Source organism: Grampus griseus (assembly GCF_964374135.1).
Source record: "Grampus griseus genome assembly, chromosome: 8".
Classification (NCBI taxonomy): Eukaryota; Metazoa; Chordata; class Mammalia; order Artiodactyla; family Delphinidae; genus Grampus; species Grampus griseus.
In genome coordinates this window covers 97476206-97501316 of record NC_139002.1, presented here as the reverse complement: position 1 = coordinate 97501316, position 25111 = coordinate 97476206, and the positions used below count along the sequence as shown (strand labels likewise).

At 50.2% G+C, this 25111-nt stretch overlaps 2 protein-coding genes across 17 annotated transcripts in view; both read right to left on the bottom strand.

Moving 5' to 3' along the window:
- Positions 1 to 15246, bottom strand: part of MADD (MAP kinase activating death domain) — a 38913-nt gene extending 23667 nt beyond the window's left edge. For all 14 annotated transcript variants that reach the window (XM_082659156.1, XM_082659162.1, XM_082659157.1 and 11 more), the window contains exons 1-15: positions 15122 to 15246; positions 11722 to 11881; positions 10386 to 10982; positions 9671 to 9974; positions 9018 to 9149; positions 8482 to 8595; positions 7707 to 7787; positions 5687 to 5865; positions 5112 to 5347; positions 4756 to 4912; positions 4381 to 4484; positions 3582 to 3772; positions 3078 to 3202; positions 2558 to 2697; positions 1633 to 1734 (exon numbers count right to left, since the gene is read on the bottom strand). In XM_082659156.1, the coding sequence (XP_082515282.1) occupies positions 1633 to 1734; positions 2558 to 2697; positions 3078 to 3202; positions 3582 to 3772; positions 4381 to 4484; positions 4756 to 4912; positions 5112 to 5347; positions 5687 to 5865; positions 7707 to 7787; positions 8482 to 8595; positions 9018 to 9149; positions 9671 to 9974; positions 10386 to 10982; positions 11722 to 11783 (2524 nt within the window). In that variant the 5' untranslated portion in view covers positions 11784 to 11881; positions 15122 to 15246. The remainder of the gene's footprint in view (positions 1 to 1632; positions 1735 to 2557; positions 2698 to 3077; positions 3203 to 3581; positions 3773 to 4380; positions 4485 to 4755; positions 4913 to 5111; positions 5348 to 5686; positions 5866 to 7706; positions 7788 to 8481; positions 8596 to 9017; positions 9150 to 9670; positions 9975 to 10385; positions 10983 to 11721; positions 11882 to 15121) is intronic.
- Positions 15247 to 15514: 268 nt separating this feature from the next.
- On the bottom strand, positions 15515 to 23628 carry NR1H3 (nuclear receptor subfamily 1 group H member 3). 3 transcript variants are annotated; one of them, XM_082659170.1, is made up of 10 exons: positions 23172 to 23620; positions 22324 to 22403; positions 21621 to 21809; positions 20929 to 21195; positions 20457 to 20665; positions 20171 to 20350; positions 19905 to 20004; positions 17332 to 17445; positions 17019 to 17113; positions 15515 to 16830 (listed from the first exon to the last, which is right to left on the bottom strand). In XM_082659170.1, the coding sequence occupies exons 2-10, from the start codon at positions 22364 to 22366 to the stop codon at positions 16684 to 16686; spliced, it is 1344 nt and encodes a 447-aa protein (XP_082515296.1). In that variant the 5' UTR covers positions 22367 to 22403; positions 23172 to 23620; the 3' UTR covers positions 15515 to 16683. The 3 variants fall into 3 exon arrangements, with proteins under 3 accessions (XP_082515296.1, XP_082515297.1, XP_082515298.1); XM_082659171.1 differs by lacking the exon at positions 17019 to 17113 and having other exon boundaries at positions 23172 to 23628; XM_082659172.1 differs by lacking the exon at positions 21621 to 21809 and having other exon boundaries at positions 23172 to 23619.
- Positions 23629 to 25111: the final 1483 nt, after the last annotated feature.

Here is a 25111-nt window from a genome sequence, read left to right as displayed (position 1 = left end):
CATGATACCACAACCCCTGTACCCCTCAGCGGAGCTGTAAGTCAGATAATCTGAGCATCCTCCCAAAGCTTAGTGCACATAACCTTAGTTCTTAGGCACCTCAGAGCTGGAAGCCAAGTGGCCACGAGACGACTGAGGCTCGAGGAAAGACCATCCTTAAGGCTATGGCCTCTCAAAGCCAGAGGCAGGGTAATAACACAAGGAGCCTTTAGGTCCTAAACAGGCACATGCGTGAAAGGGGACCATGGGTTTTCATGAAACATCTAGCACAGGGGTCCGGGGGGCTGCAGGTATGCAGAGGGAAGAGACCCAACTTGTAGATGCTGTCATGGGAAGGGGGGTGGGGGTGAGGATGGGAGCTGGATGGGAGTGATGAGTGCAGCAAATGAAGTGAAGCAACAGCATGCAATGAAAGCGTTTCAATCGCTCTCCCCTTTAACTATATCAAATGAAAGCCAGTGACGCTAACACCTTTCCATCCCTCACCTACTGAGCCTGTGTAGACTCACTCTACAGGGCTGGTTAGCTCCCTACACCTCTAGCTATGATGTCCTTTTGCCCATCTAGCCTACGTTCCCATCCCCACCAAAGAACATTCTTTAGATTCCTGACACTTTTAACACTGGGAAGAGAGGTCAGTTAAAAAATACATGAAGCTGCTTCTCATTGTGCTTCCTTCTGTGATTAAATATTTTAGCACAAAATCCAGAATAATAAACAGAAGTCAGAGTAAATTCAGAAGAGCCCTTCAGGGCTTCCCTGGTGGCGCAGTGGTTAAGAATCTGCCTGCCAATGCAGGGGACAGGGGTTCGAGGCCTGGTCCGGGAAGATCCTACATGCCACGGAACAACTAAGCCCGTGAGCCACAACTACTGAGCCTGCGCTCTAGAGCCCGTGAGCCACAACTACTGAAGCCCGCGTGCCTAGAGTCCATGCTCTGCAACAAGAGAAGCCACCGCAGTGAGAAGCCCACCCGCCGCAACAAAGAGTAGCCCCTGCTCTCCACAACTAGAAAAAGCCACGCACAGCAACGAAGACCCAACGCAGCCAAAAATAAATAACCAAAATAAATAAATTTATAAAAAGGAAGAACCCTTCAAACTGTCAGAGATCACAAAACGAAAATCAAATAAGGTCTTAATTGCCCCTAGAAGCCAACCAATGCTATCAGGCCCATTCATAGGGCCTAAGTTGACATGAAGCCAAAGTAAGAGGCTTCTTGACTCTATAAAACTGCCAGGCTCTTCACAACCATTCCCTGGGGGGCCAGCTCTTTAGGACGGAGTTTGTCCTAAGTTCACGCGGTAGGAACCTGGCAGATGACTGGTGGCAGCTGATGAGCCCTGTGTTAATTACGTGCCTCTGACAAAGGTTCCCCCCAGAAGCAGCAGTAATCCCCCAGTTGCCATTATCCTATATGATATAACAGGGCCTTCTCTTTAGCTACAAAAGACAGTTTTCCATCTGAAAACCAGCGAGAACTCATGATGTGCAGTGAAAGCCATGGGAAGCGATATGAGAGGCAATGGCCGGACCAAAGGATTCTTCATACATGGGGCTCCTGACAAGCACCCACAGGCCTGAAACATTTCCCAGAGGATCTTGGTTGGGCAAAAGGAGGGCTGGAGTTACCTTTCAGACTGGGGAAGGGCGTGGTTTTCTCTCGCGCTCCTTTGGTAGGCAGTGTGAGATTTGAAAGACTGAAGCTCGTACTGTGGTTCCGATACAGACTGCCTGTCAAGGGGAGCGAGTGAGAGCACTGAGTCAGAGGGATAAAGAATCAGAGCATTATGCTCCAATGACCGTATCATCCTCTTCGCCCTCCTCCTTTTCAAATGCAATCCCAGAACCTCTGACCTCGCTGAGAAAGGATCACGCCGGGGCAAACAAAGGGGGCCACTGCCAGGACTGCTCCTAACCCAGTAACAACTTTCTCTGACGGCTTCCCACGATAACATCCAAGTCTCTCCTCTACTGCTGACCCAGCATGAACGCCGGCAGTTAACGCGCTTCCGGGCTGATGTGGGTGCTGTCCCTCCTGGGCTTCTAAACTCACCATCACAATTATCCCCCATGTCGGCTTTCTCCGGTCCCTAGTCTGTCTTTAGTCTTTAACTGACACCACCCCTCATTTCTGGTAATTTTCTCTACGCACAAGTCAATGTCACATAGATTTCAAGGCGCGTTGATGAAAAAGTCCTTTCCCAGGCAAAGAAGATATTAGATATATACCCAAGTCAAATCTGACCAGAGTATTTCCACAAAATATATGTACAAGTGTATGATTTTTAATATAATGATTATTTTTCAGTTAACAGCTAGCTGTCTTACCTGAAACAGACTAAAACCTCCAGGTATAAAGATAACGACTAATCTGTCCCTGTTCTTCGTTGACCTCCCCTGAAAATACCTTATTCAGTATCACCCAAACGACCTTATCCGGAGCTCGATAATGCCAACCCAGCCCTATATCTGAAGCTCTAAGCCATACCTGCCGTGGTCAGGCCCTGCTGGAGCGAAGATGGGACAGAAGCGTGAGAGAGCTGAAGGCACTTACTGGCAAAAGACATGATGCCCCCGAAGCCCTCAGTGCTGTTGTTGGAGACGGTGGAGGTGGGCGAGCTCGCTCGAGAGTCTGACTCTGCATCTGAGTCACTTGCCAGTTTCAAGCTGTTGGGCCGCAGCAGCTTTTGAGCCCTTGAATGCACAGTGGCGCCTATAAGCCCCAGGCAGGGGTACCTCATCTTGGGCGTGTGGGCCTGATGCTACACTGCGGTCACCTCTCCCTCCCCACAGTTTCTAAATGCCTAGATCAAAGCACGACCCTCTGGGGACGCGGGACCATGAGAGCCTTCAGACTGCTCAGACTTTCTGGTTAACCCTCGCCCAGGGTCCACTGTAGTGAGGTCCTTCAGTCACCCATCTAGAAGGCAACCCCAGGCTCTCACCGACTGCCACTGACATGTTGGCTGAATCGGGGAGTGTAACCTTCCCCCTGCTCAGCATCATCTTCCTCAGGGGGAAAGCCATACTGGGGCTCGAAGTATGGATTATCATAGGTTCGCCGGCGCACTGACCCCTCTCCAGTTTCTGTCTGACGCCTGTCCACGTTCGCTTTGCCAATGCTGGGAGGCACGCTGGGGAGGGACCTGGAGATGCCTACCGCTGCCTTATCATCCATCTCCGTTGAGTCGGCAGGTTCCTAGGGGACATATTAAATAGAAAGGAGTCACCTGGTGCCCTGTGATGCCTTCCTATGTTCTCAGTTCAACCCAGGCCTGTCAGGTTGCTAGCCTAAGGGGTAGCTGTGAGAAAAGATCTTTGTTATACCCCTGTTCTCTATCTCCACAAATTATGCAAAGGGGATCTCGGCTAACCCCTGAACAAAGCTGGATGTCCTTCTGGGGTCAAACTGTATCTCACAGGCTCTAAACTATAGGATCTACGGAGAGGAAGAAGGGGGAAATGTGGAGAAAGTAGTAAATTAATTGAATAGCTTCATCCTAGCTTTCCTAACAGAGCTGAGGCCCATGTCCCAAGTAACAGTCCTCCCTTATCCACTCCTCCAAGTCCTCACGTACAGAACTGGTTCCATGGATAACGGTGCTGGGGCTACTGCTGGCGGTGGTGCTGGAGCTGGAACGCAGAGGGGGGTTTTCCTGAGAGTTCTCGCTGTCTGGGCCAGGTTCCTCTGCTTCCTTCTGGCTCTGCAGCTCATCAATAGCTACCTCACTGGCATCCCCCAGTGCCGCGTGTGTCAGAGGATCCACGTCTGCCAAAACCCAAGGATTATGTGTATGGCTGATTCACTTTGCTGTACAGTAGAAACTAATACAACATAGTAAACCAACTATACTCCAAGGACTTCCCTGGTGGCGCAGTCGTTAAGAATCCGCCTGCCAATGCAGGGGACATGGGTTCGATCCCTGGTCCGGGAAGATTCCACATGCCACGGAGCAACTAAGCCCATGCGCCCACAACTACTGAGCCTGAGCTCTAGAGCCCACGAGCCACAACTACTAAGCCCTCGAGCCACAACTACTGAGCTCACGTGCTGCAACTACTAAAGCCTGTGCGCCTAGAGCCTGTGCTCCGCGACAAGAGAAGCCACCGCGATGAGAAGCCTGCGCACCGCAACGAAGAGCAGCCCCCGCTCGCCGTATCTAGAGAAAGCCCAGCCAACGTGGCAATGAAGACCCAATGCAGCCAAAAAGATAAAATAAAATAAAAAATAAAAAAAAGTATACTCCAATTAAAAATTCATTTAAAAAAATTTTTTTAATTAAAAAAAAACAACAACAAGGATGGCAGGTACAGACCATACCATCACAGAACCCCAAACCCTGTCCCAAGCTGGCCAATTTCTCCAAGTACACTTACTAGGAGTATCACCATTGATGTCACATTTCATCATCTCACTGACAAAGTCACCAAGGGAAGAGTAAGAAGAGCTTGAGTCATCATAATCCATACTATCACTGCCGCTGCAGAGTGAAGAGCAAAAAAATAAAACAGAAAGAAGGGGCAGGGAGGAGAATCAGCATTAGGAAAAATAAACAGAGGAGCACTCTTAACTCAAGGCCAGGGAGCAAGATAAAATAAGGAAACTAACGCAAAACAATCAACCAAAATATAACCCAAGGCTTCAAGGACTGATGTCTAAATCCTATGAAATTCTGCAATTGTGCTAAATAACGGCTAGCAAGAGCCTCTTAGACTTCAAGAACTGTCTTGCTGCCATAAGGGGCTGCTCACCTGTCATCAGTAGGGTCAGAGTCAGAGTCGTGCTCCGGCGGCACACTCAGCGCCTCGGCCAGGTGGGAACTGCTGTCATACACTCGATAGTGGACAGGCTGCAGCTGGTGGGTGTACCACTTCGGCTTGTCGCCTATCAGGGCTGGATCGAATGTGTCTACCCACGGAGGAAAAAAGGAGAGAGTCAGCAATAAGGGAAAAAATCAAGCAAAACCTAAAAGAAAGGTGGGAAAAAGTCTAAGGCAAAATCAGAATGGCAGGGGCAGGTGGAAGATTAGAAAGGGAAAAAGCAAAGGGAAGAGCCATCAGGAGGACAAACGCAGAAGGAGGGGCAAAGCAGAGGTAGATGGACTCACTGTTGTGAATCCGCTGAAAGGCATAGTTGGTGGGGTTGAGGATCCATTCTCCAAAGTACTCCACAGCCTGAGTCCTGGCCAGTTTCTCAGCAAAAGGAGTCTGCCGGGGACGTGAGGCTAGAAAGGAGCCAGCTTGGAAAGCCACCACGGGCCGGGGGAAGAGACGCAGGGTACGCGTGTGCATCTGAAAGCCCTGCAGCACGTTGGGGGAGTTGAAGAAACGGACCATGGCCACTCTGGGGAAGAAGGGGATGGTGAGATGACCTGAGTCCCTCGCCCTGCAGAGCAAGGAGGCCTCAGACTACCTCCCACAGTCATCCTTTCACGGGCTTCCAACAGCAAGGGGAGAGGTATCTTAAAGAATCATCAATCCCCTTCTTCACACGAGGTCCAAGAGGCCTGCGAGTATGATTATTTCTTCTGTTTGCTTTTACTGAGGTGGCAAATGTAACCAAATATTATATACATTGTATACATAAAGAACCTCTGGCTCAGGGAGGTAATCTGCCCCAAGGTCACTGAGTGAGCAGAGACCCTCTTAAGAGCTTGTGACTGTGGGGATGGCTTGGCTGTACCTGGTTGCGACATCCACAGAATCCACGTCGTTGCCATAGATGAGTGGGTTGAATTCAGTGGAAGGTGTAGACTGCAGGTCATTAGAAGGCCTTCCCAAGAGAAGAGGGATCTCCTGGCCTTCGTGGAATTTCTCCAGATTGAGGATGGGCTGGGTGTTGAGACTCATGCTGGCGAGGGCCTGCGGAACAATAAGTCCCTCAGAGACGGCAGATTTCTGGGGCAGCCAGCCAATCTCAATTCCTAGAAAAGAACCTTCACCTTTGAAACAAAAATCCAAATATTTTAACCTTTAGAAAACAATCTGAATTATGAAATCTTCAGCTTAAGCCAATCTGACTCAAGGCAACGATCTAAACCTGAAGTCCGAGGCAACAGTTTTCAAATTTGTTTTAGCTACAAAATCTTGTTTTTCAATTGAAATCTACGTAGAAGTATAAACAATCGAAACATGTAAAAGTAAAGCTCCTCTGAAGGACATAAGGAACCCAGAGCCTCATATGCTCGGGGGTCCCAACCTAAATCAACCCTCAGCGGCTCCGTGGGGCAGTTTGAAAACCACTGGCCTAGCCCAGCAGTGTTTCTTAAATGTTAATGAGCATAGGAATCACCTGGGGATGTTGTTACAATGCAGATTCTGATTCAATATACTTGAGGTGATTCTGCCCTTTTAACAAGCCCAGGTGAGGCTAATGCTGCTGGTTCGTGGACCACACTTTGAGTAACAGGGGTCAGGATACAGGATCTGTGAGCCCCCAAATCTTAGCTCCTACAAACATTTAAACTCCAATATCATATATCAACCTCTCCATCTCATTAGTCATACTAAAGCAATCATCAAGAATGAAAAACACAGCAAAGGAAGACAGCTAGAGAACTTTCTGAACTTGCAATCCTCACCGGACTCTGCAGTAACAAGATATCATATTACATCAGTAGTGATGAAGCAAGTGAAAAAGAGAGAAGGATAATACAAAAATCACCCATTTATATCCAAACAGATTTCACCTAGAGGTATTTCTTTCTTCTTTTTTTAAAAAAATTATTTATTTATTTATTTATTTATTTATGGCTGCGTTGGGTCTTCATTGCTGCGTGCGGGCTTTCTCTAGTTGTGGTGCGCGGGCTTCTCATCGTGGTGGCTTCTCTTGTTGCTGAGCACAGGCTCTAGGCGCACAGGCTTCAGTAGCTGTGGCACGTGGGCTCAGCAGTCGTGGCTCGTGGGCTCTACAGCTCAGGCCCAGTAGGTGTGGCACACGGGCTTAGCTGCTCCGTGGCATGTGGGATCTTCCTGGACCAGGGCTCGAACCCGCATCCCCTGCACAGGCAGGCGGATTCTTAACCGCCGCACCACCAGGGAAATCCCCACCTAGAGGTATTTCTAAGAACTGAGACAACACAGACAGAGATTCCTGAAGACCCTTCAAATGACAGATTCCTAAAAAGAAATACAGAGCTATCTACTGGTGGTCCTACATAACACATACAGCAGCGCAGAGGACCAGGGCCTCATCACACTTTACCTTCAGGTACTGTGTTCAGCATGCAGAAGAAGAAGAAAATCAATTAATGAAAAATGTATTTAAGGGTTTTTACTCAGAGAAAGGAATTTTTGAAGAAATGATTCTATAGGGACCAGATCAATTCAAGAGGAAACCATAAAAGGAGCCAGATTATCCAAACTACTGACTCCCTCCTGTAACACTGAGAGAATGCTCCAAGGTCATTAAGAATGGCAGATGGGACAAGCAGCAGAAAGTGAAGGGCTGTTTTATACAGCATTACAAGGATGAGAGGGTGGGAGGGGGCACACAGGGAATTAAAAGGAATGTAAAAAGCCCTTTCTGAGATTCACCCTGCAACCCAGAAATGGGATACATCTCCTTTTAAGCCCACCCAAGGCTAAGAAAATCTACTCCACTTGAAGTCTGAAAGGAAACTGGCTCTTACAATAAGAGCTGTCTGCCTACAGCAGTCCTATAGGTGCTTGCTTTTCTTTTCTTTTCTTCCTTCTTCACCTACCTGTTTTAAATGTTTTTTCAACTCTAGTGATTCTGGTTCTGGAAGGATAGGTAGCACTTCTGCATTGGTGGGGGCAATCACCTGCACCAGAAGAAAGATAAAAGGCATGACCTTAGAATTAGCTGCTCCAAAGTTTCTCTTACATAAAGGTAAGTAACAAGAATAGGAGGTTATATATACGGTATTATTATATATATGCAAACACATATATTATATACACACATATAAAATACACACATACACACGTATATGACACCTATACACACCTGAAAGGAAATATTATACCTAAATGTTATTGGTGACTATCTCTAGATAATAGGATCATAGTTTTTACTGACTTCTTCATACTTATTTGCATTTTCTAAAGTCTTACAATGAACACATATAAGGGCTACCTACCAAAGTTTGAATGTACTCACACTGCAGAATGTTAATATACTTTTTTAAAGTCTGCCATTTCTTACTAGAAACTACACTCCCAGAAAGCCATTAGATGACCTACACCACAGTAATGATCCTGCAACCACAACTGCCCTACTGCTCTTGGAAGATGTGGGGAAGCATTTAACTCCAGCAAAACTAAATCTTATAATTCTTTGAGTCCTAACCAAGGCTTATTAAGCCAATAAAGTAAAAGCAGTATTTTTTAAAAAGCTGTTTCAATGAGTCTCATAACAGCAATCACCCACAAACTTAGGAACTTCCTGGGAGTAATCTAGAAAAAGAGAACACAATCCTATTCTAGACCCTACAATGCCTCAGCAAAGAGCCTCACCCTACTGCTGTCCAGATCCACTAGCCACACGTCGTCAGGCATTTTGAAGTCCAGTTTGTAGAGGAAGAAGCTGGCAGGGACGCCGATGATGTACGGCGTCGGAGCCAACAGCAGCTGTGGAAAAGACAAGAAACAAAACCAAAACCAACTGAGATCACATATTGAGTCACGATTTTTCTAGATAAGGAAAACGCAGGTCCACAATCCCTCTTCCAAATCCTTGAAGGTAGACGTGTTTCAAAGTTCAGAATTTTTCAGATTTTAGAAAAGTAATAGTGCATATTCTACATATTATGTAGCACCTGCAGTGGTGTAGCCAGCAGCCTATAATCATTATATTAACTGTGATAAATAAAAAACATAAATAGCATAGGTTTTGCCACCAGATCAGTTCAGATTTTGTAGACAAATAAATTATAACAAGGAATTCAGGACAAGTACTGATTTACAACTTCTCTGGGCATTGAGCCTTCGCCCTCAGAGCTGGACAGAGTTAGAACAGAGGTGACAAAGCCAGAAGACACCTTGAGACTCACCTGTTCTGCAGACGCCATGCAGGTGGGCAGCAGTGGAATAACAGGAAACATATACTCCAAGGGATAAATCATTGCCACAAATGCCATCACAGACATGGAGAGTGCGTTGTAGTCTCGGGACTGCAGCACCACCTGCAACAAGCCACACCACAAGGGTTACCCGACAGGAGAAGGTCTGTGAGAAAACTGCTTCCCACACTACAATTTAGTTTCTGTTTCACCAAGTCTACGGCTCTGGGAGCTTAGTTTCCACACTTATCACTGCCTCACACCCCATCCTGCCTGCCGCCTCCCAGCGCAAGCACTGCAATAATTCTCCCTTGAATCACTCCTTGTCATCCTAGTTCTTGTACCCCCAAATTCCAGGGTCACTCATTGGAACAGAACGACTGAAATTTTCAGAGAATCAGGCTGGTATAGTTAAGAAGAATTCAAATGAGTGTCAAGCCCTCTGAATATATCCCACACGATACTAGTACCTTAATTCAACCCACACCAACTGAGTACCTGTTGTATACCTGGTATCGTGTTATCTCCTGGAGACAAAATGATGCAAAAGATGTAGTCCCTATCCTCAGAGAACTCATGGGTCTAGCCTCTGCCACATTTCAAAGCCCTTTCCCTAGAACAGTCTAGAAAGCTGGCCCTCTCACCTTGTGCTCTAACAGGATGCAGGTTAGCACCTGAAGACAGGCATCCACACCCAGAAGTTCCAAGGGAAGGTGCAGTGGGAAATCCACTAGGGTGAATCGAGAGGGGTCTGGAAGCGCAAAGGTCAGAGCTTGCTGGAGCTCCTGGGGCAGGACCTCAATGTCCACTCGCTTCTGCCCTGAGACGGGTACTGGGGAGCGCAGCAATCGATAGATCCAGGCCTCAATCTCTCGAAGGTCGTGCAGAAGGGCACTTGACTTCTCCTCCACTAACAACGACCCAGTAAAGATGCGCCACATGGTGTCCCTGAGCAGCAGACAGCAGGAAACAGACGCATAAGCACTAGGAGCCGACATCCCACTGCAGCCCAGCCATAGAGGGTCTAATGACAGAAACTGGAGGAGCCCACCCTTTGGTCTCAGCTAGGATCACAGGGTATACATACGAATAATGACAAGGGCAAAAATGTATACACAGCAAGACTCATTGTCCTGCCCATCATGAAACACCAAACTCCTCAGCATCACTCCAAACACGATCATGGAAGGAAGTCTAACTCTGCAGTAGTCTTCTGCTTAGCACGGACTAACACAAAGCGCTTAAGGAGGTCTGAAGGATCTCAGGCTTTAGAGGAAAATTCCTACGCCCCTCACAAGCCAATGACACCTCAACTCTAGATGCCGCCCCTCTCTTCTGAGCATCAGCAGAGAACCGTACCTTTGTATGCCTCGAGGGATGCCCAGTTTCTTGCCCAGCAGTCGCTCACTACAGCAGTCCACCAGGCGTTTGAGGGTGTACAGACACTCCCGGAAGGTGGAGAAGAAGGGGTAATGGCTGAGCACACACAGGGACGTCAGAGTGCTGTTGCGGGAACGGCTCTCCGCCTTGGCCCGGTGTTTGCCCCGAGGAGACTGGTTCACATCCGGGGTAGAGTCGGCACTGGGAGGCTGCAGGGACGGGCCACTCTCCAAGCTCTCGGTGCCAACCTCTTCTGAGATGCAGGTGGCGTGGGGTCCTTCCTTCCCACGGGACCCTGCCCCGGCCTCCCCCTTTTCCTTAGGCACGCGCTTTTGGAAGGAGCGGTAGAAGTTAACACAGATGCCATAACGCGTGACTCCGGTGTCCTTGTCGGTGAGAGTGAAGACAAAAGAGGTGTCCTCGCGCAGGCTCATGCGCCGTTGTCGCACACTCAGGCAGCCCTCTGGCTGGCAGAAGAACACGACATCCGGGGGCAGGGGAAACTCGGCGTGATCCTCTAATGGGTATCGCCGTAGCAGTTCTGGAGTCTGGGCCACGCTATCACTGCTCGGGTGCCTGGAGAACAGAAAGACAAATTCAGCAGTCTGAAGGCACAGAACGCTCTTTCAAATTTTAACCACAGTCAAGAAATAAATGCTCTTTTGGATAAAGAAACCTAGCTGCCAGACCTTGGAAAACATGCCACATTTAGCTGTAGGCTAAATGAGGTCTGTGCTGCCATGAAGATCCCCACCCTGAAATAAAAGGAAAATGGCGACAATAAAATTATCACTAACACTTTGAGATGACTAGCATCTTTCAAGGTGTATTAGCTAATGAATTCCCAAAACAGCATATGTAGAGAGAGAAGGAGCACAATGTACTTTTCCTTTGTACGAAATAAGGAAACTGAAGTGTATAGAGTATATTTGCTCAAAATCACAAAAACGTTAGTTAAGAGCAGAGTTTTGCTCTGTCTCTGTTCCTCCAGGCCAACACTCTAAATCTACCTGTTTTGTTTCCCTTACTGGCAGCAAGGTTCCCATCAGGGTGAAATAATAGAAGAAGAATGAGATATGCAGGGCTTCCCTTAACCTTCCCACAGGTTAAGACTCTGTGCTTCCAATGCAGGGGGCAAGGGTTCAATCCCTGGTCAGGGAACTAAGATCCCATGTGCTACATGGTACGGTGGGGGGGGTGGGGGGATGGGGAAGAATGAGATACGCAAAGCAACGTGGAAACGGGGAAGGGAAATCATCACAGATTTTGTGGCTATCCCGGATGACAAGACAAAAATCAGTCACTTCTTGGTTACCTGGCCCCTACGATCACTAGGTAGTCAAGTAACCGAGGACAGGACTTCTTCTTTTGCACCATGGTTCCGATTCATCAGTTCATCTCAGAGAAACTTCAAGGCACCAAGCATGGAATCAATGTTCCCAGGAGGAATTCTGATATAATCTGAAAATCCAAGTCTAATAGGAAAAAAGTACTGATAAGATCCATTGCTGTGCCTAAGGGACTCATCCCTCTCAGCTTCATCCCAGCCAGGGACATAGGTCAGAAGATCTTCCATTTTAGTACTAAAGATAGGAGAACATGACACTTTTCCTAGCCTAGAGCTCTGTCCAGGCTTATGAGCTCACAGAGTCAAATGTCAAGAAGTAGGATAAATAATGGCTCACCTCTCCGTCCCTACAAACCAGCTCATTTCCAGCCTCACCCCTGGGGCTGTTTCTGTTTCTGAAAAACAGGCCTAGTCAGTCTAATCTGGACTCAGTTATTATGATAACAAAAATTAAGTCACTTTCAGGACTGCTCCAGGGTGGATCAGAATCAAACCAGACTCTCTAATCAGAACTAATCTGCACTCCTAGCTCTAGGTGGAAACCTAATTATTCTCTGTTCCAACATTCTGCATTCAGCTTGATGTGAAATTACCACATAGTCTATACAGTTAATTGCACTCAGACAGTAACAACAGCTGGCTACTCTACCCCATGCGTTCTCAAATGAAGAATATCTATGCCCCAATTGCTTCATCTAAACCATTTTTCTCCCCTCTTCAAGCAAGAAAGGGGCCCAGTGGCTACTGCTACTAGCTCTGCCCTTGGTGCTGAATCACAGTCTTCCACTTATATTCTGGTCCCAGGATTCGAATTACTAATACAATATACACAGATGAGGCCTTGTCCTTCTTTATCTTACAAAGATGAAGAATTAGATGCAGAAATAACAGTATTCCTGCAAGGACAGGGAGAGGTGCTCAGAGGAATTTCTAAGCCATAGTCCAAAAATTAGAAAAAGCTTACATGTCTTAACTGTAATTTATTTCCTGTTGGGTCTCCATACACTCCTCTAAATAAAATGTTTCACTCCATGACAAGGTTACTTTCAGTGCTTCCAGTATTCCCCCTCTGTGCTCCACACTAAGACCCTGTTCACTGTACACACAGAGAGAATCCCATTACACTACACACACCCTCACTCTCTTCTTTGCTGCCGTGTGCAGTCCCATACATACAATGTACACACTCCCTGTATGCTTAAGGCTCTATTTGACGTAGATGAGAAGCTCTATCTTTTTTCTCTCCTACTTATTAAAAAAAAAAAAAACTATTTACAACACCTCTCAAACCCTCAAAATACTTCTCCCTCCTTTCTCTTGCTCCCAATAGAGGACCTGCAGGTAATAGGATTCAGTTTTGTCTCCATAGCAACTCTGGCTCCAGCACTATTTATAGCAGAGTCACCGCCCCTCCCCTGCTTGGGGACCGCACAGTGCTATCAGCTGCTACTCCAGAGCTGGCCAATGCCCATAATAGTTCATCCTCCTTGAATCCAGAGACACCTCTTCCACTGATAGCACTTACTAATTGTTAGGTTATCTTCTCCCCCATGTGCCTTTAGTTTGCACTTTGTCTTAATTCTGGATTTTGAAAGAGATATCTCCTTTCTACACAACGAAAATGAAGTTCCCAGGCTTGCAAAATACTCATTTCTAGGCAACACTACCACCCCAAAAGCCCTTTGGGACTCTCCACTGCTAAGGACTCATAAGCATACTGCAGAACATGAGGCATTGCAGTATGAACTGTTAGAGAGCAGAGTTCAGCTCCTCCCAAGCAGAATGAGAAGGGGAGAGAAACACAGAAATGAAATGGGAGATGGGTAAAAGCATAATTCATTCTCTAAAGAATTATATGGAAAATGCCTAGTGAGAGCCAAAGTATCTTAAAATAAAACAGAGTTTACAGGACCAGAGCTCAAGGCTAAGCCTTAAAATCTATGTTTATGTTGAAAACCAGGAGCCCTTTCCAAATAAAAATCTCAAAGATCACACCTGAAGCATCTTCTAATATATTAGGCATCAGGCCTCTATCCTTGGTGGGATCCCAGCCCCCTCTCCACTGAGAATCACCTGATAAAACTGAAATCATTATCATGCACTACAGTGCTCACCTCCCTCCAAAGCCACAAGGACCCAGAGATCTTGTGACTATTCTAGCCACTAGTGATAGGATGGATTTTTAGTCTCAACTTATAGCTCATCAACAGCCCCTGCCTTTGGTTTTTCAGATTGCAGAGATAACCAAGGCTTTTCTTCCCATTCTCTCCCCTCTCCCCTCCTCACGAAGACTCTAAATTCTCTCGCATTACCTATAACTCACTCTGTCTTCACATCCACCCACTCTGCCTCTTGCCTCAGCTACACTTAACTAACGTACAGCTCCTCGTTCCTAGCCCCTATATTCCAAAGGCATCAAGCTCAAAATGCATATCTATCTGCTGAAGTTCTACACAACTACCATCCACTCCATCCACAGACCTTTAAATTATCTATGTCTTTTCAGCTTACAAATGGCCACATTAACCAATCCTTTGGATTCGCCCCTAATTTTGGGCAGGATGTCATAGTAAAACCACAGGAACCAGAGAGCGATATGACATCTTTGCTGACGTGAGCACAACAGGAGGCTCTCTCCCCTCCACCGCCTCCCCAGGCAGTGACCTTGCAAGCGCATCAGCACAGACGGGTCCAGCGTGGGGAAGAATGAGAGTAAAGAGGCAGGCAATAGGCAGGGTTGGAGAAGAGGGGAGGGCAGGAACAGGAGGACTAATTTAGAGGTGCACGAGGATGGGGAGGGAAGCAGTTGCAGGAAAAACTGAACGGTGTCTCCACTCTCCAACAAGCCAATTTTGAAACACCAAATTAAAAAAAAAAATTTTTTTTTTAAAGAACCAAACGTGCTTTTCAAACCCTAACCAAAAATAAGGCGCGCGGGTGCGCGCACACAAATATACTCACGCACATACACACGCACACACACGAGCCATGTGGCTAGCACGGCTCGGGCCCCCGAGCTGGACAGCTCTGGCCGCCCCCTCACCTGCTGGACAGTTCTCCCCCGCCCCCGCCCCGGAACCAGGACCGCCCGCCAGCCCCGCAGGAATCTCGCCCTGCAGCCGCGAGCTGCGCCTAGGCTCGGAGCCCGAACCCCCTCGGCGGCCCGGACGCCCCCACCTCTAGCCCTACCCTCTTCCCTACGGACCCCTGCTGTCCCTCTCGAGACCTACGCCCCCTCACACTCCTTTAGGGCCTCCTTAGAGGCCCCTTCGCCCTAGAGCCCCTGTTTCCTCCCAGAGTCCGTTTCTCCCGGGGAGCCTCGTCCCAAACACCCTTCCGGGGCCCCCAGCGGCCCGGACCCTCCTACCTCCCGAGCCTCGGGGGACCGGCCGGGTTCGGCCAGACGTCCCCCGGCAGCCGAGCGTCAGTCGCTCCTCGGCGCGGGCGCCGCTCCGAGCGCACGCCAGTTCCGCGTCTGCACCGTGAGCCGTGTACCACTCCGACTCGGTGAAGGAGGGGGAGGCTGAGGGGCCAGGGGCCGGACCATCCACCCCCGGGGGGGACAGGGCTGCACCAAGCCGAGCGCTGCAGGGTGGAGCCGGACCTCGGGAGAGAGATGGCTACGCACACACCTATGCTTGTGGGAGTGGGAACGCGATGGGGAGCGCTGGGCCAGCCCAGCGCCTCTACGTGACAAGGGGAGGACCCAAAGGAATACTTTTTGTTTGGGTTGCGCGCAAACATTTTAATTCGACACGGAAACAGAGCCCCTTTCGATGAACTGCGGATGAATCTGGAATCGACGTCTCAAGATAAGCTGCCCTAGGACTTCCTCACCGTTCCCCTCACCTCATCTACCTCCCCCGCTCGCGCTTTGGAAGTGCCCAGCCGCGTGGGCAGGAAAGCCTGCGGCCGCGGCGGTGGAGCCTACCAATTCAGGGGCGGCGGGGGGACTTGAGGCCGGAAGGCGCGGCCGCGGCATCTCCTCCACCCGGTGCGCTCCAAGGCAGAGGGCGTGAGCGGTGCCGCGGTGCGCGCTGGGAGAGGGAGTCCAGCCCTTCCGTGAGGCTAAACCCCGGACACAGCAGCCTACTCCTGGCCTCAGGGAACTTTTCTCGCTGTCCCACAGGGCCTGCGGGCCAAGAGGAAGGATTGTTGTACCTTCTTAAATATCAATGGAGAAACCAAGGCATTATACCCGCGCGCACGAACACAGGTGCACGACTGAGGCGTTAGTTCCGAAAATCCAACACCCTCTCCCTCACAGAAAGGCAACACGATCCCACCGGGATCACTGAAGGGGGGCAAGGGCGCGTCCCAGCCTCAGCCCTTCATTGACCCTTACATCGCAATGGGGCTGGTGAAAGGAGGTCCCCACTCACTGCCAAGGCTGTCACTTGTGACTTGTCTCCCTCCTCTGAGTTTGGAAACGGACCCGCAAGGACACAAGCTTCCCTCCTGTGTTGTCGGGCCCCACCCCCATTCCAGAAATTGGTTTCTCTCATTCTGAATTCGTTTTGGCCTTCCTGTACAAACAGTGCCAGGCCTATCGGTGAGGCAGCCCGGAGGCATTTATGGCCAAGCCGCAGGGTGACAGTGGAGAATTTATCTTGGGGCCCTATGGAGAAAACAGGAAGTGGTAGAGGCAGGATGGGCAGGGCCCTGGAGAACCTTGTGCAAAGTGGCCCCCAGTTTCATCCATTGGGCCCGGTTAGTACAGTCTTCACATGGAGCACCGTTTTACCAGGATCCCTACTACCCAGCAGCCACAAAACTCCCAACCCTTTGACTCTCCTTTAATGCCACTTGAGGATCTCCTTTGCCCAGCCCTCAGGAATGTTTGTCCTTCTCAGTCGGTTCCACCTCTAGGAGGCAGCCACCAGCCTCAGCCATCCAGCTCAGAAAACAGAAGATACAGCGGAAGATCGGTCACTCGTGCACATCCCAGATCTCAGAGAGCAGCGGGGGAAGCTTTTTATCCTGCAGGCGCAGCGCAAATACTTGCTCTGAATGGACACTGCTCAGTGTCCGGAGGTTCACCAGTTTCATTAGCATCCGTGGGAACATGAGTCGGTCCTGGGAAAGAAGGACAAGTACAGCCTTTGTCTCTCCCCAGGGAAGGGGAGCAAGGGTGGGGGGTTTGTGGGAGAGGTAGAGAATTGTCTGTGCACGATGTAGTCAGGGAGGGATTCTTGAAGGGAAAGTAGTTGTGTCAGGGGATGAGCCTGTGGAGAGGAGAAAGAGGGCACAGTGGGGAGACTCACATGGGGGTGGTGGATGGAGACGTAGGCATGCAGGGCCTCCACATATGTGTGTTGCAGCCTCTCTACCTGGAGCTGGTCCTGCACGTTGGGCCGGTCTATAGGTCACCAACAGAGTTGAGTAGCAGGTCTGGCCAGGGTCTTATTTCCATACCCCAAATCACAACCAAAAAATAGGGACATGCCCTACCCAACCTCTCCCATCCCAAAGTAACACAACAAGGGCCTCCACCCCCACGATTCTTGCCCTATGGGGCCTGCAGCCCTCTTTGGTGTGAGTCTCTTGCTCGTTTTCCCTCTTGCCCCTCCTCCACACCTGCAGAGAAGATGCTGATGGCAATGAGCAAGGCAAACTCAGCATCATTTAGTTGCAGCTCATTCATGGCTCTGGAGAACTCAAAGATGGGGTTGATGAACTCCACCTGCAGCCCTGGGGAGGAAGAAGAGAGGCTGGGTTGTGTGGCACGGGCAGCACTGCCTAACTGAGGAGACTACCAGGAACTCAGTAAGAAGCCTCCAGGGCTCTGCTGTATAACCTTGGGTAAGTTTCTTAACCTCTCTAAGCCTCATCTGTGAGGCGGGAATCATATCTGAGCTTATAAAACTGTTGTGATGGTTAAATGATAAAGCATACAGACCACTTTGCACTGCACCCAGCATACAGAATGTGCTGAGTTAAATGACAATAATTCTGTTAGAATTCTTCTTAGAATGCTTGAGGGCCCCACATTACTAGAAATAGAAGCAACCCTTATGTTTGTTTATGAAAAGACTGCTTCACTGGCAATTGGCCTTACTTATTTGAATACTAGCAATACATTTCTTGTTTCACATCACAGGGGAAACAAAGCAATGTGGTTGAGGGTGTGGACTCTGGTGTCAGACTCCCTGGGTTTGAGTCCTAGCCCTACCATTTACTAGGCTGTGTGACCTTGAGTAAGTTATTTAAGCTCTCTGGGCCTTGGTTTTCCCATCTCTAGAATGGAGATAATAATAGCACCTACCTCATAATGGGTCCTTAGAATAACGAGTGGCACATATGGTAACTCCATGTAAATGTTTGTTAAATAAATAATAAATTTTAAAAATAGAACCAGCCTTCTTACTGAGGAGACCGAAGTTCAACAAACCATGACCTGAAGTGGTGACATCTAAAGAACACTTCTCCCAAACACACTGTCAAAGTCTCCCCAGCCCATGCCATCCCCTAGTTTTCTCAGATGTCTTTTAGCAACCATCTGCTAACTTCCATTCCAGGCTTCTTGATTAGTCACTTCCTGTGCTTTCACCCCGATGTTTATCAAGTGTGTGTTGATCCATTTAATGGACAAGCCCCATTTAGAAAGCATTTCTTGGTGAGGTGTCCAGCCTTGAATTGTGCTGAACAGCCCCTTCATCCAGAGAGGACGAGCAAGTTCTAGAGTTACGCCCCCTGCGAGGGTCGGCTACTGCTCGCTGAGTGGACGCCCCCAGTGTGATCGGTTCACATCGTTAGTCACACACGCGAGCAGCATATGGTAGTGGAAGTAAAGGAGGAGGGAGAACTGACCAAAGAGCAGCCCTGTCTCTTCTCCCCGCACTGAAAAAGTGAGAAATGAAAAACAAACATGATGACATAAAAACTGCTTATATAAATGAATCTATAAATAGATACAGATTCAGACAGCACAAGTCCGCAAGTGCTGAAGGAACACGCAGACATGAGAACAGGGAAGAGTTCAGAAAGGAGGATGTTATGAAGGAGAAGGCCGTGGTTAAGAAGGACTGGGGTAATAACCATCTGGGGAAAAGGTGATTGGGTAGAGAAAGGGGGCAGGACTGGGCTTTTAAAACTGGAAAAAGTCATTACATCACTCCTATTAGGTGCCTATACATTCAGGCAGCACACGGGGCACTACAGCAGGCAAGAGGTGTCAACACAGCCCTGCCGTACCCTATAGTGAAGGGAGGCCTACCTAGAAAGCTCACTGGGTGGCCTGTGATGGGACAAGAGCTGGCCTGGGTCACCGGAAACCTCTGTGAGCTCTGCACTGGAAACCAGTATTCTCCAAACCCGAGGATGGAGTCAGCATCAGCCACATTTTACAGACCCGCCCACTCAGGTGTTAAAGCACCAAGTCTCTTGTTCAGCCTCAGTCCTGTCCCTCCGAAACACCTTCCACCTTCCATCCTTTCCCAGCCCTCCTCCCACAACACAAAGCAACCATTGAATATGAGGAAACCAAAACTGCTTAGCCTGCAAGCAAATGTCAGCTAGAGAACAGCATTGTGAACTAATTCTTGGAGAAAGTACTCCAAGATACTCCAAGATGGGGATAGAAGTGTTCACTCTTATCCTAAAACTGCCTCATCTGGGCGCATCTGCCATGTTTTAATGCCAATTCCATGGCTCCTCGGAAAGCACAGCTGAAGAGGAGGAAATCAGTCCGCATGATCCTTATAGAGCACATCTGAGAAAGACTTTTCAATTTTGACTACTAAAAGGCTTGGTGAGGTTTTCAAGTTTCTTTTCCTAGCTGTAAAGTCTTTTCTTCAAGCAAAATATTATTCAGAAGCACAATATATAACGCAGATTTAAATGGAGTTTCTGGTTTGGCTAAAGTTAGGGTGAAGGACGTTTTTCCTCTAAGGTGACACTTCCACGGAAACCCCCCCTCAGGTTCCTGGTAACACAGTTTGAGAACCACTGGCCTAATGCAACAGAGGACAGGAATCTATCTGGGGCAGTTAAGGGAGACCTATCAGCATTCCAACTTTCTGTCTTGGAAAAACAAGTGGATCCTTTGTAGCCACTCAAACCCTGGGCCTGTAGCTCTGTAGTCACTATGGGCCCCACGACAAAATGCATCTGTTCATCCAACCCAGTCCCTTTGTGATCTCAGTTCTCACCTGCTTTGGCAAAGTCTTCCCGGTTATAACTGAAATCCTTGAGGAAGGTAATACTCTCACTTCCAGGGTTGTACCTCCGAGATGTCTCCAGAAGCATCACCTGCACACAAATATTGGGCTGGTCTCGGCCCAGGGCCCCTTCAAGGGAAGGTCGAGCCCCTCATCCCTACTTCCCAGTGCATGTGGCTTCCCAGCTGTCTGGCGGGGGCCCCCTCCCACAGACATCCCGCTCTGGTCCTCCCTTCACCCTCGGCCTTGCCAGCCACCTCAATTGCAGAGGTCTTCAGGAGTGCGATCTGGTCCTCCCGGCTGAGCTGCAGGAAGCCCGGCAGCTGTTTGGCAAAATCAACGATCTCCTGCACAGAGACAATGGCCAGCTCCGTGAAGTGGGCAAAGCGTTGCTGACGGGCCTCCCGACTCTGGGGATCTGGTGCCATGGGCCAAGGCTACCCCGAAAGGCAAGGAGGAAAGAAACAAACCACTCTGAGTCAGGCATCAAGAAGCCAGCTGGTGCTCTGGGCACAGCGACCTCTCCCCAGGCCCCTCCGGTACCGTGACTCGAAGCCGGTCTGAGAAGGAACGTCTGTTACACTGCTGCTGGGCAGCCACCAGCTTCTCAATCATGCCCAGCTGCTCCGGGCTGAGCTGGGGCAGGACTTGGGGCGGAGAGGAAGCCCTCGGGGGCACGGATGTGGCCTGAGCCTGTTCCTCCTCTTGCCGCTTCAGTTTCTTCAGACGGATCTGTTCTTCTGACAGAACACCTGAGAACAGAGCCAGATGTGAGGAGGGGAGAAGAGGAGGAGACAGGAAGTGGGGATGGGGCAGAGGCATAGTTTGAGCCTCCAGAAAAGCAGAGAGTGTTAGGTAAAGACAAGGAAGAGATTTTAATCCACACTTAGGGACCGTGTAGCAAGGCCCATAGGCTCAGCTGCCTTTCTGCCCCCAGACCCTGGCACCCAGACATGCCCTCTTCCCCATCGGCCTAACCACACCCCTCCCCCAGCTTCAGTCCCCAGACACTCACACTCCTCCCGCATGCCGGCCTGGCGGCATTTGCGAAGGCGGCACTCCTGGCACTTGCGACGCATGTAGGTGTCCATGGGGCAGTGGCCCCCACTGTGGCAGACGTAGCGCGCCCCTTTGATGACACTGCGGCGGAAGAATCCCTTGCAGCCCTCGCAGCTCAGCACGTTGTAGTGGAAGCCGGAAGCCTTGTCCCCACACACACTGCACAGCTCATTCCCCAGCATTTTGGGGGCTGGCCCCTTTTTCCGCTTTTGTGGACGAAGCTCTGGGTACAGGAAAGAGCCTTAGTGTTCTTCTTCAGGGAAAAGGCTAGGTGCCCAGCTGGCCACTGCCCTGAGCACTCAGTGACCTTCATTTACTTCACTGTACAAAGTCTATCCAGTCTCTCTATTCTAAGAAAGTAGCTCTCGTATGCAAAGTGCTATTTATGTCCTAGGTACCGTCTGAGCCCTTTATACGCACTGATCCTTACAACCATAAGAGATAGGTACTCTTGTTATTTCCATTTTACAAATAAGGAAACTGAGGCTCAGAAAGGCCTAAGAAACAAAAGTTACACTCGGATCACTTAGGTCTAGTTGACTCCAAAGCCTGTGGACTTAACCATGATCTTATAAGGTAAAGAGCCCTGAAGTTACCCCTCCCGGATCCAGGGAGCCCTTACCTCCTCCAAATCCAGCAGCTCCTCACCTGTGGACTCTGGAGGGGCCTCCACCCCGGGGAGCAGGGCTGTGGGCTCTGTTGCCTCCAGCCCCACCCGTGAAGTGCTCCCAGCAGATTGGGGTGTGCTAGATTCCTCCCTGAGGGTATAGCTGCTGCTTCCCAGAGGCTGGCTGCTTGCATCTCGTGCATCTGGCTCCCACAGCTCCACTGCACAGTCTGAACCCCGAAAGAGAGGCACAAGGGCGTCTCAGGGCCCCAGCATTCTCCTGGGAAACTGCAAACTTATCTCCACCCATAGAGGGCAGTAAAACGTCGGCTCCGGCTTTGGGACCCTGCGATTTGTGTGGGCTCTAGGGCTAATCACTTGTAGTCCCCCGCACCTCAATACCTTAAATAAGGATGTTAACCTTTGTCCCCTTTCGGGGCTGAAGTGCATCCATCTCAGAGGTCAGACAGAACTCTTGGAGGCCAAGCTGGATAAGCATTGGACATGCCAAGCCTCCCCAGCAGCAGGCCCGGATTGAGAAGGACGGACGAGTATCTGCAAGGGCCAGGCACCAGGACCAGGGCAGAGACAGTGTGGGCAGAAGGGGGCAAGCAACACCAAGAGTAGCTCTGGACTGCTCTCCACGGAAGGGCAGAAGGTAGGCAGTGAAGGAGGCTGATTCCCGTGGGAGGAGAGGAGTTGGGGCCTGGGCTCAGGGGAGAGGGCTGGAGTGAAGAAGCTTACCAGGAGAAACATCAGGCACAGGGGCCTCCAGCCACAAAGACATCTCTTCCTGGAGCCCTGGACATTACCAAGGGACTGTCCTGCAGGAATGGTCCAGGTTACACTCTTCCCAAACTGGGTTCCCTCCCCTCCTGATCCTGCTTTTGGTCTGTACTCACATATCAGCTAACATTTACTTGCCATATATGTGTCAGCTGTGCTAAGGCTTTCCATGCCTTCCTCACAATATCCCTACGAGGTCAGGGCTATTCTCAAGCCCAATTTACAGATGAGGAAACTGGGGCTCAAAGACATTAAGAAAATAGCCTATGGGCACACAGTTAGGCAGTGGCAGAGCCAAGACTCCGACTCTGGTCTCTCTGACATCGAAGTCTGATTTCTTGGCTACCATGCCACCTTCTCTCCCCAGGACACCCTCCAGGCCATCAGGGAATGTTTGGGCACAACTGCCCTGCTTCTGTCAGAGCCCCTTCCCCCGCACTCTAGCACTGGGGACCGCCAAAGTTGGGCAGAACCAGGACATGTGATCGAGGCTCCCTCCACCCAGTGAAACACACTGCTGGTTAGACAACCTCACTCCTGCCACCTTCCAGGGTCCCAAGACAAAACTCTTGCCTCCAGAAGTCACCCCAATTCACATCCAGGACCTCCTGCCCCTGACCCCCTCAGAAGTTATCATGGGACATAAACAGAATGCTGTCGCTGTCCGAGCTTCCGTCACCATCATCCTTTTCACTTCTCCCCAGAGACCCCTTTCTAAACGCACAGGACACCCCGCCGCCCCCGCCCCCACCCGCGCCCCAGACACACAGGCAGAGCCCCAGGCCAGCGCTGACGAGCAGACCCACCGAGTGCCCAGGCCGCCAGGCTCTGGCTGGGGCAGTCTCTGGAGCCCCCTTGCTGGGAGAGGAGGATGGTGCAGTCCCTGGTCCACAGGCCTCAGCGGCCGGGGAGCCGGAGCGGAGCAAGAGAGGGTCCGGGAGCCGGGAGCCGACCGACCGAAGCCCTGGCCTCCTCGCCCCCGCCCACGGGCCGCTTCCCCACCGTGCTGACTCCGCCCCCTGCCGGCCTGCCACCCCCTCGGCCCGGCGCCACCCCCGGCCCCTACCCCCAAGCCCGAAGGCCGCATTTTCCTGCAGATCTGCCCGGCTCTCCCCTTCCTCTCCTCACCCTGGCGGCTCTGAGCTGCTCTTACAGGCAGCTCCCAGGCGCCCCCACCCCACTCCCGGCAGCCTCCAGAGTCGTTTCCTCCCTTCCACAGACACCTCGCGGAGCAAAGGTCCCGGCCCGGCCCGGAATTGCGACACCGAGCCCAAGCTTGCTTTCCCGGCCTCCCTCCTCCTCCTGTACCTCTGGAAAGGGGCCAAGAAGCTCTCCCCACTAGCCCCAGGCCTCTACCAAGCTGATAGAACTACGGGGGTGGAGACAGGCAGGTGCTGGGCCTTCCAGGGAGTCTCTGAACGTGGATGCCCTGCGGAGGCCAGAGAAGGGAGGAGGCCAGAGGGGGAGGTGTGTGGGTGGTGGAAAGAAGTCGCTACAGCAATGGATGGTCTGGGACGGAAGACGGTAGATCTGGGTGCCAGTCCAGGATGGATCTGAGAGGGTATGCAGGTACCCTCATCTGGGGAAGGGTTCCGTCAGAAGTGAGGGCAGGCTCTGTCCAGCATCTACTGAGACTGTAGCCGTGCCTTCTCGCCAGAACATGAGGTCCATCCCTGAAGGTAGACACCTCATTTTACTGATTTTACCTCCCCTGAAACAGGGCCTGCCATAAAGTAGAAACAGAGTAGGTACTGTGGTTCTGTTTGTTGAATGAATAAGTAAACAAGAAAAATAGTATCATCCTCTTCTATCCCATACTTGTTGGCTCTAGTCAATTTCATCATTGCTTTAGTGCTTGGGCTCTGAGCTCAAATTTTGGGTTCAAATCCAGGCCTTGCCTCTGCCTCTTATTTGCTGTGTGATCTTGATTAAGCAAGTTACTTAATGTCTCTGAACCTCTGTTTCTCTATCTTTAAAACTGGTATAATAATAATGGTTTTTGCCACATAAGGTTGTGAGAATTAAACAACGTATCAGAGCACACAGTAAGAGTACTAGAAATGGAAGCAGTAATTAAACTCCCAATCCTTTCAGCTATGGGTCTTCCCATCACCTTGAATCTGTACACTGTTAACCTTCGTGTGCTTATTTCCATCTACAAACCCCTCACTATCTCTTCTGGTCCTTAGAGCAGCCCCAGGAGGGAGGGAGGGTACAATAACACTGAGCTCATGGGAGAGTCTTTTCCAAGACCACACACAGTCAGTGGCCAAGCTGGGATCAGAATCCAGATGTCCTCACTCGCGTCCCTGTCCTCTTTCTTTCTCCTGTGTCAGAGTCCAGGATACATCTTGTTGCCTCTCAGCTCTGCTGGACCAGTGAAGCGAGATGGACGAAGCTGGGGCTGGTGGGCTGCAGTGGGAGAGGCAAGGGGCCCTGGGGATGCTTCAGTCCAGATGTGGGAGGCAAGGAGCTGAGGTTACTGCTGGTTGTTCCCCCCCTACCCCACTCCCAGTTTCCTGCTCACAGGCTCTTCCTGTTTTGCTGTGAACTTCAGTTCCCATGGGCTCCACATGAAAGCACAGAAGGACAGGGGGCCAGGGCAAGCGGCCAGAGGTACTGAGACAGAGATGAACAGGACACCAGGGAAGAGGAGAAGAGAGCGAGTAGGGAAAGAGTGGACATGGGGTGTGGGGGAACAGGACGGGAGAAGGACAGGGAAAACAGAAATAGAAAGGAGCTCGGT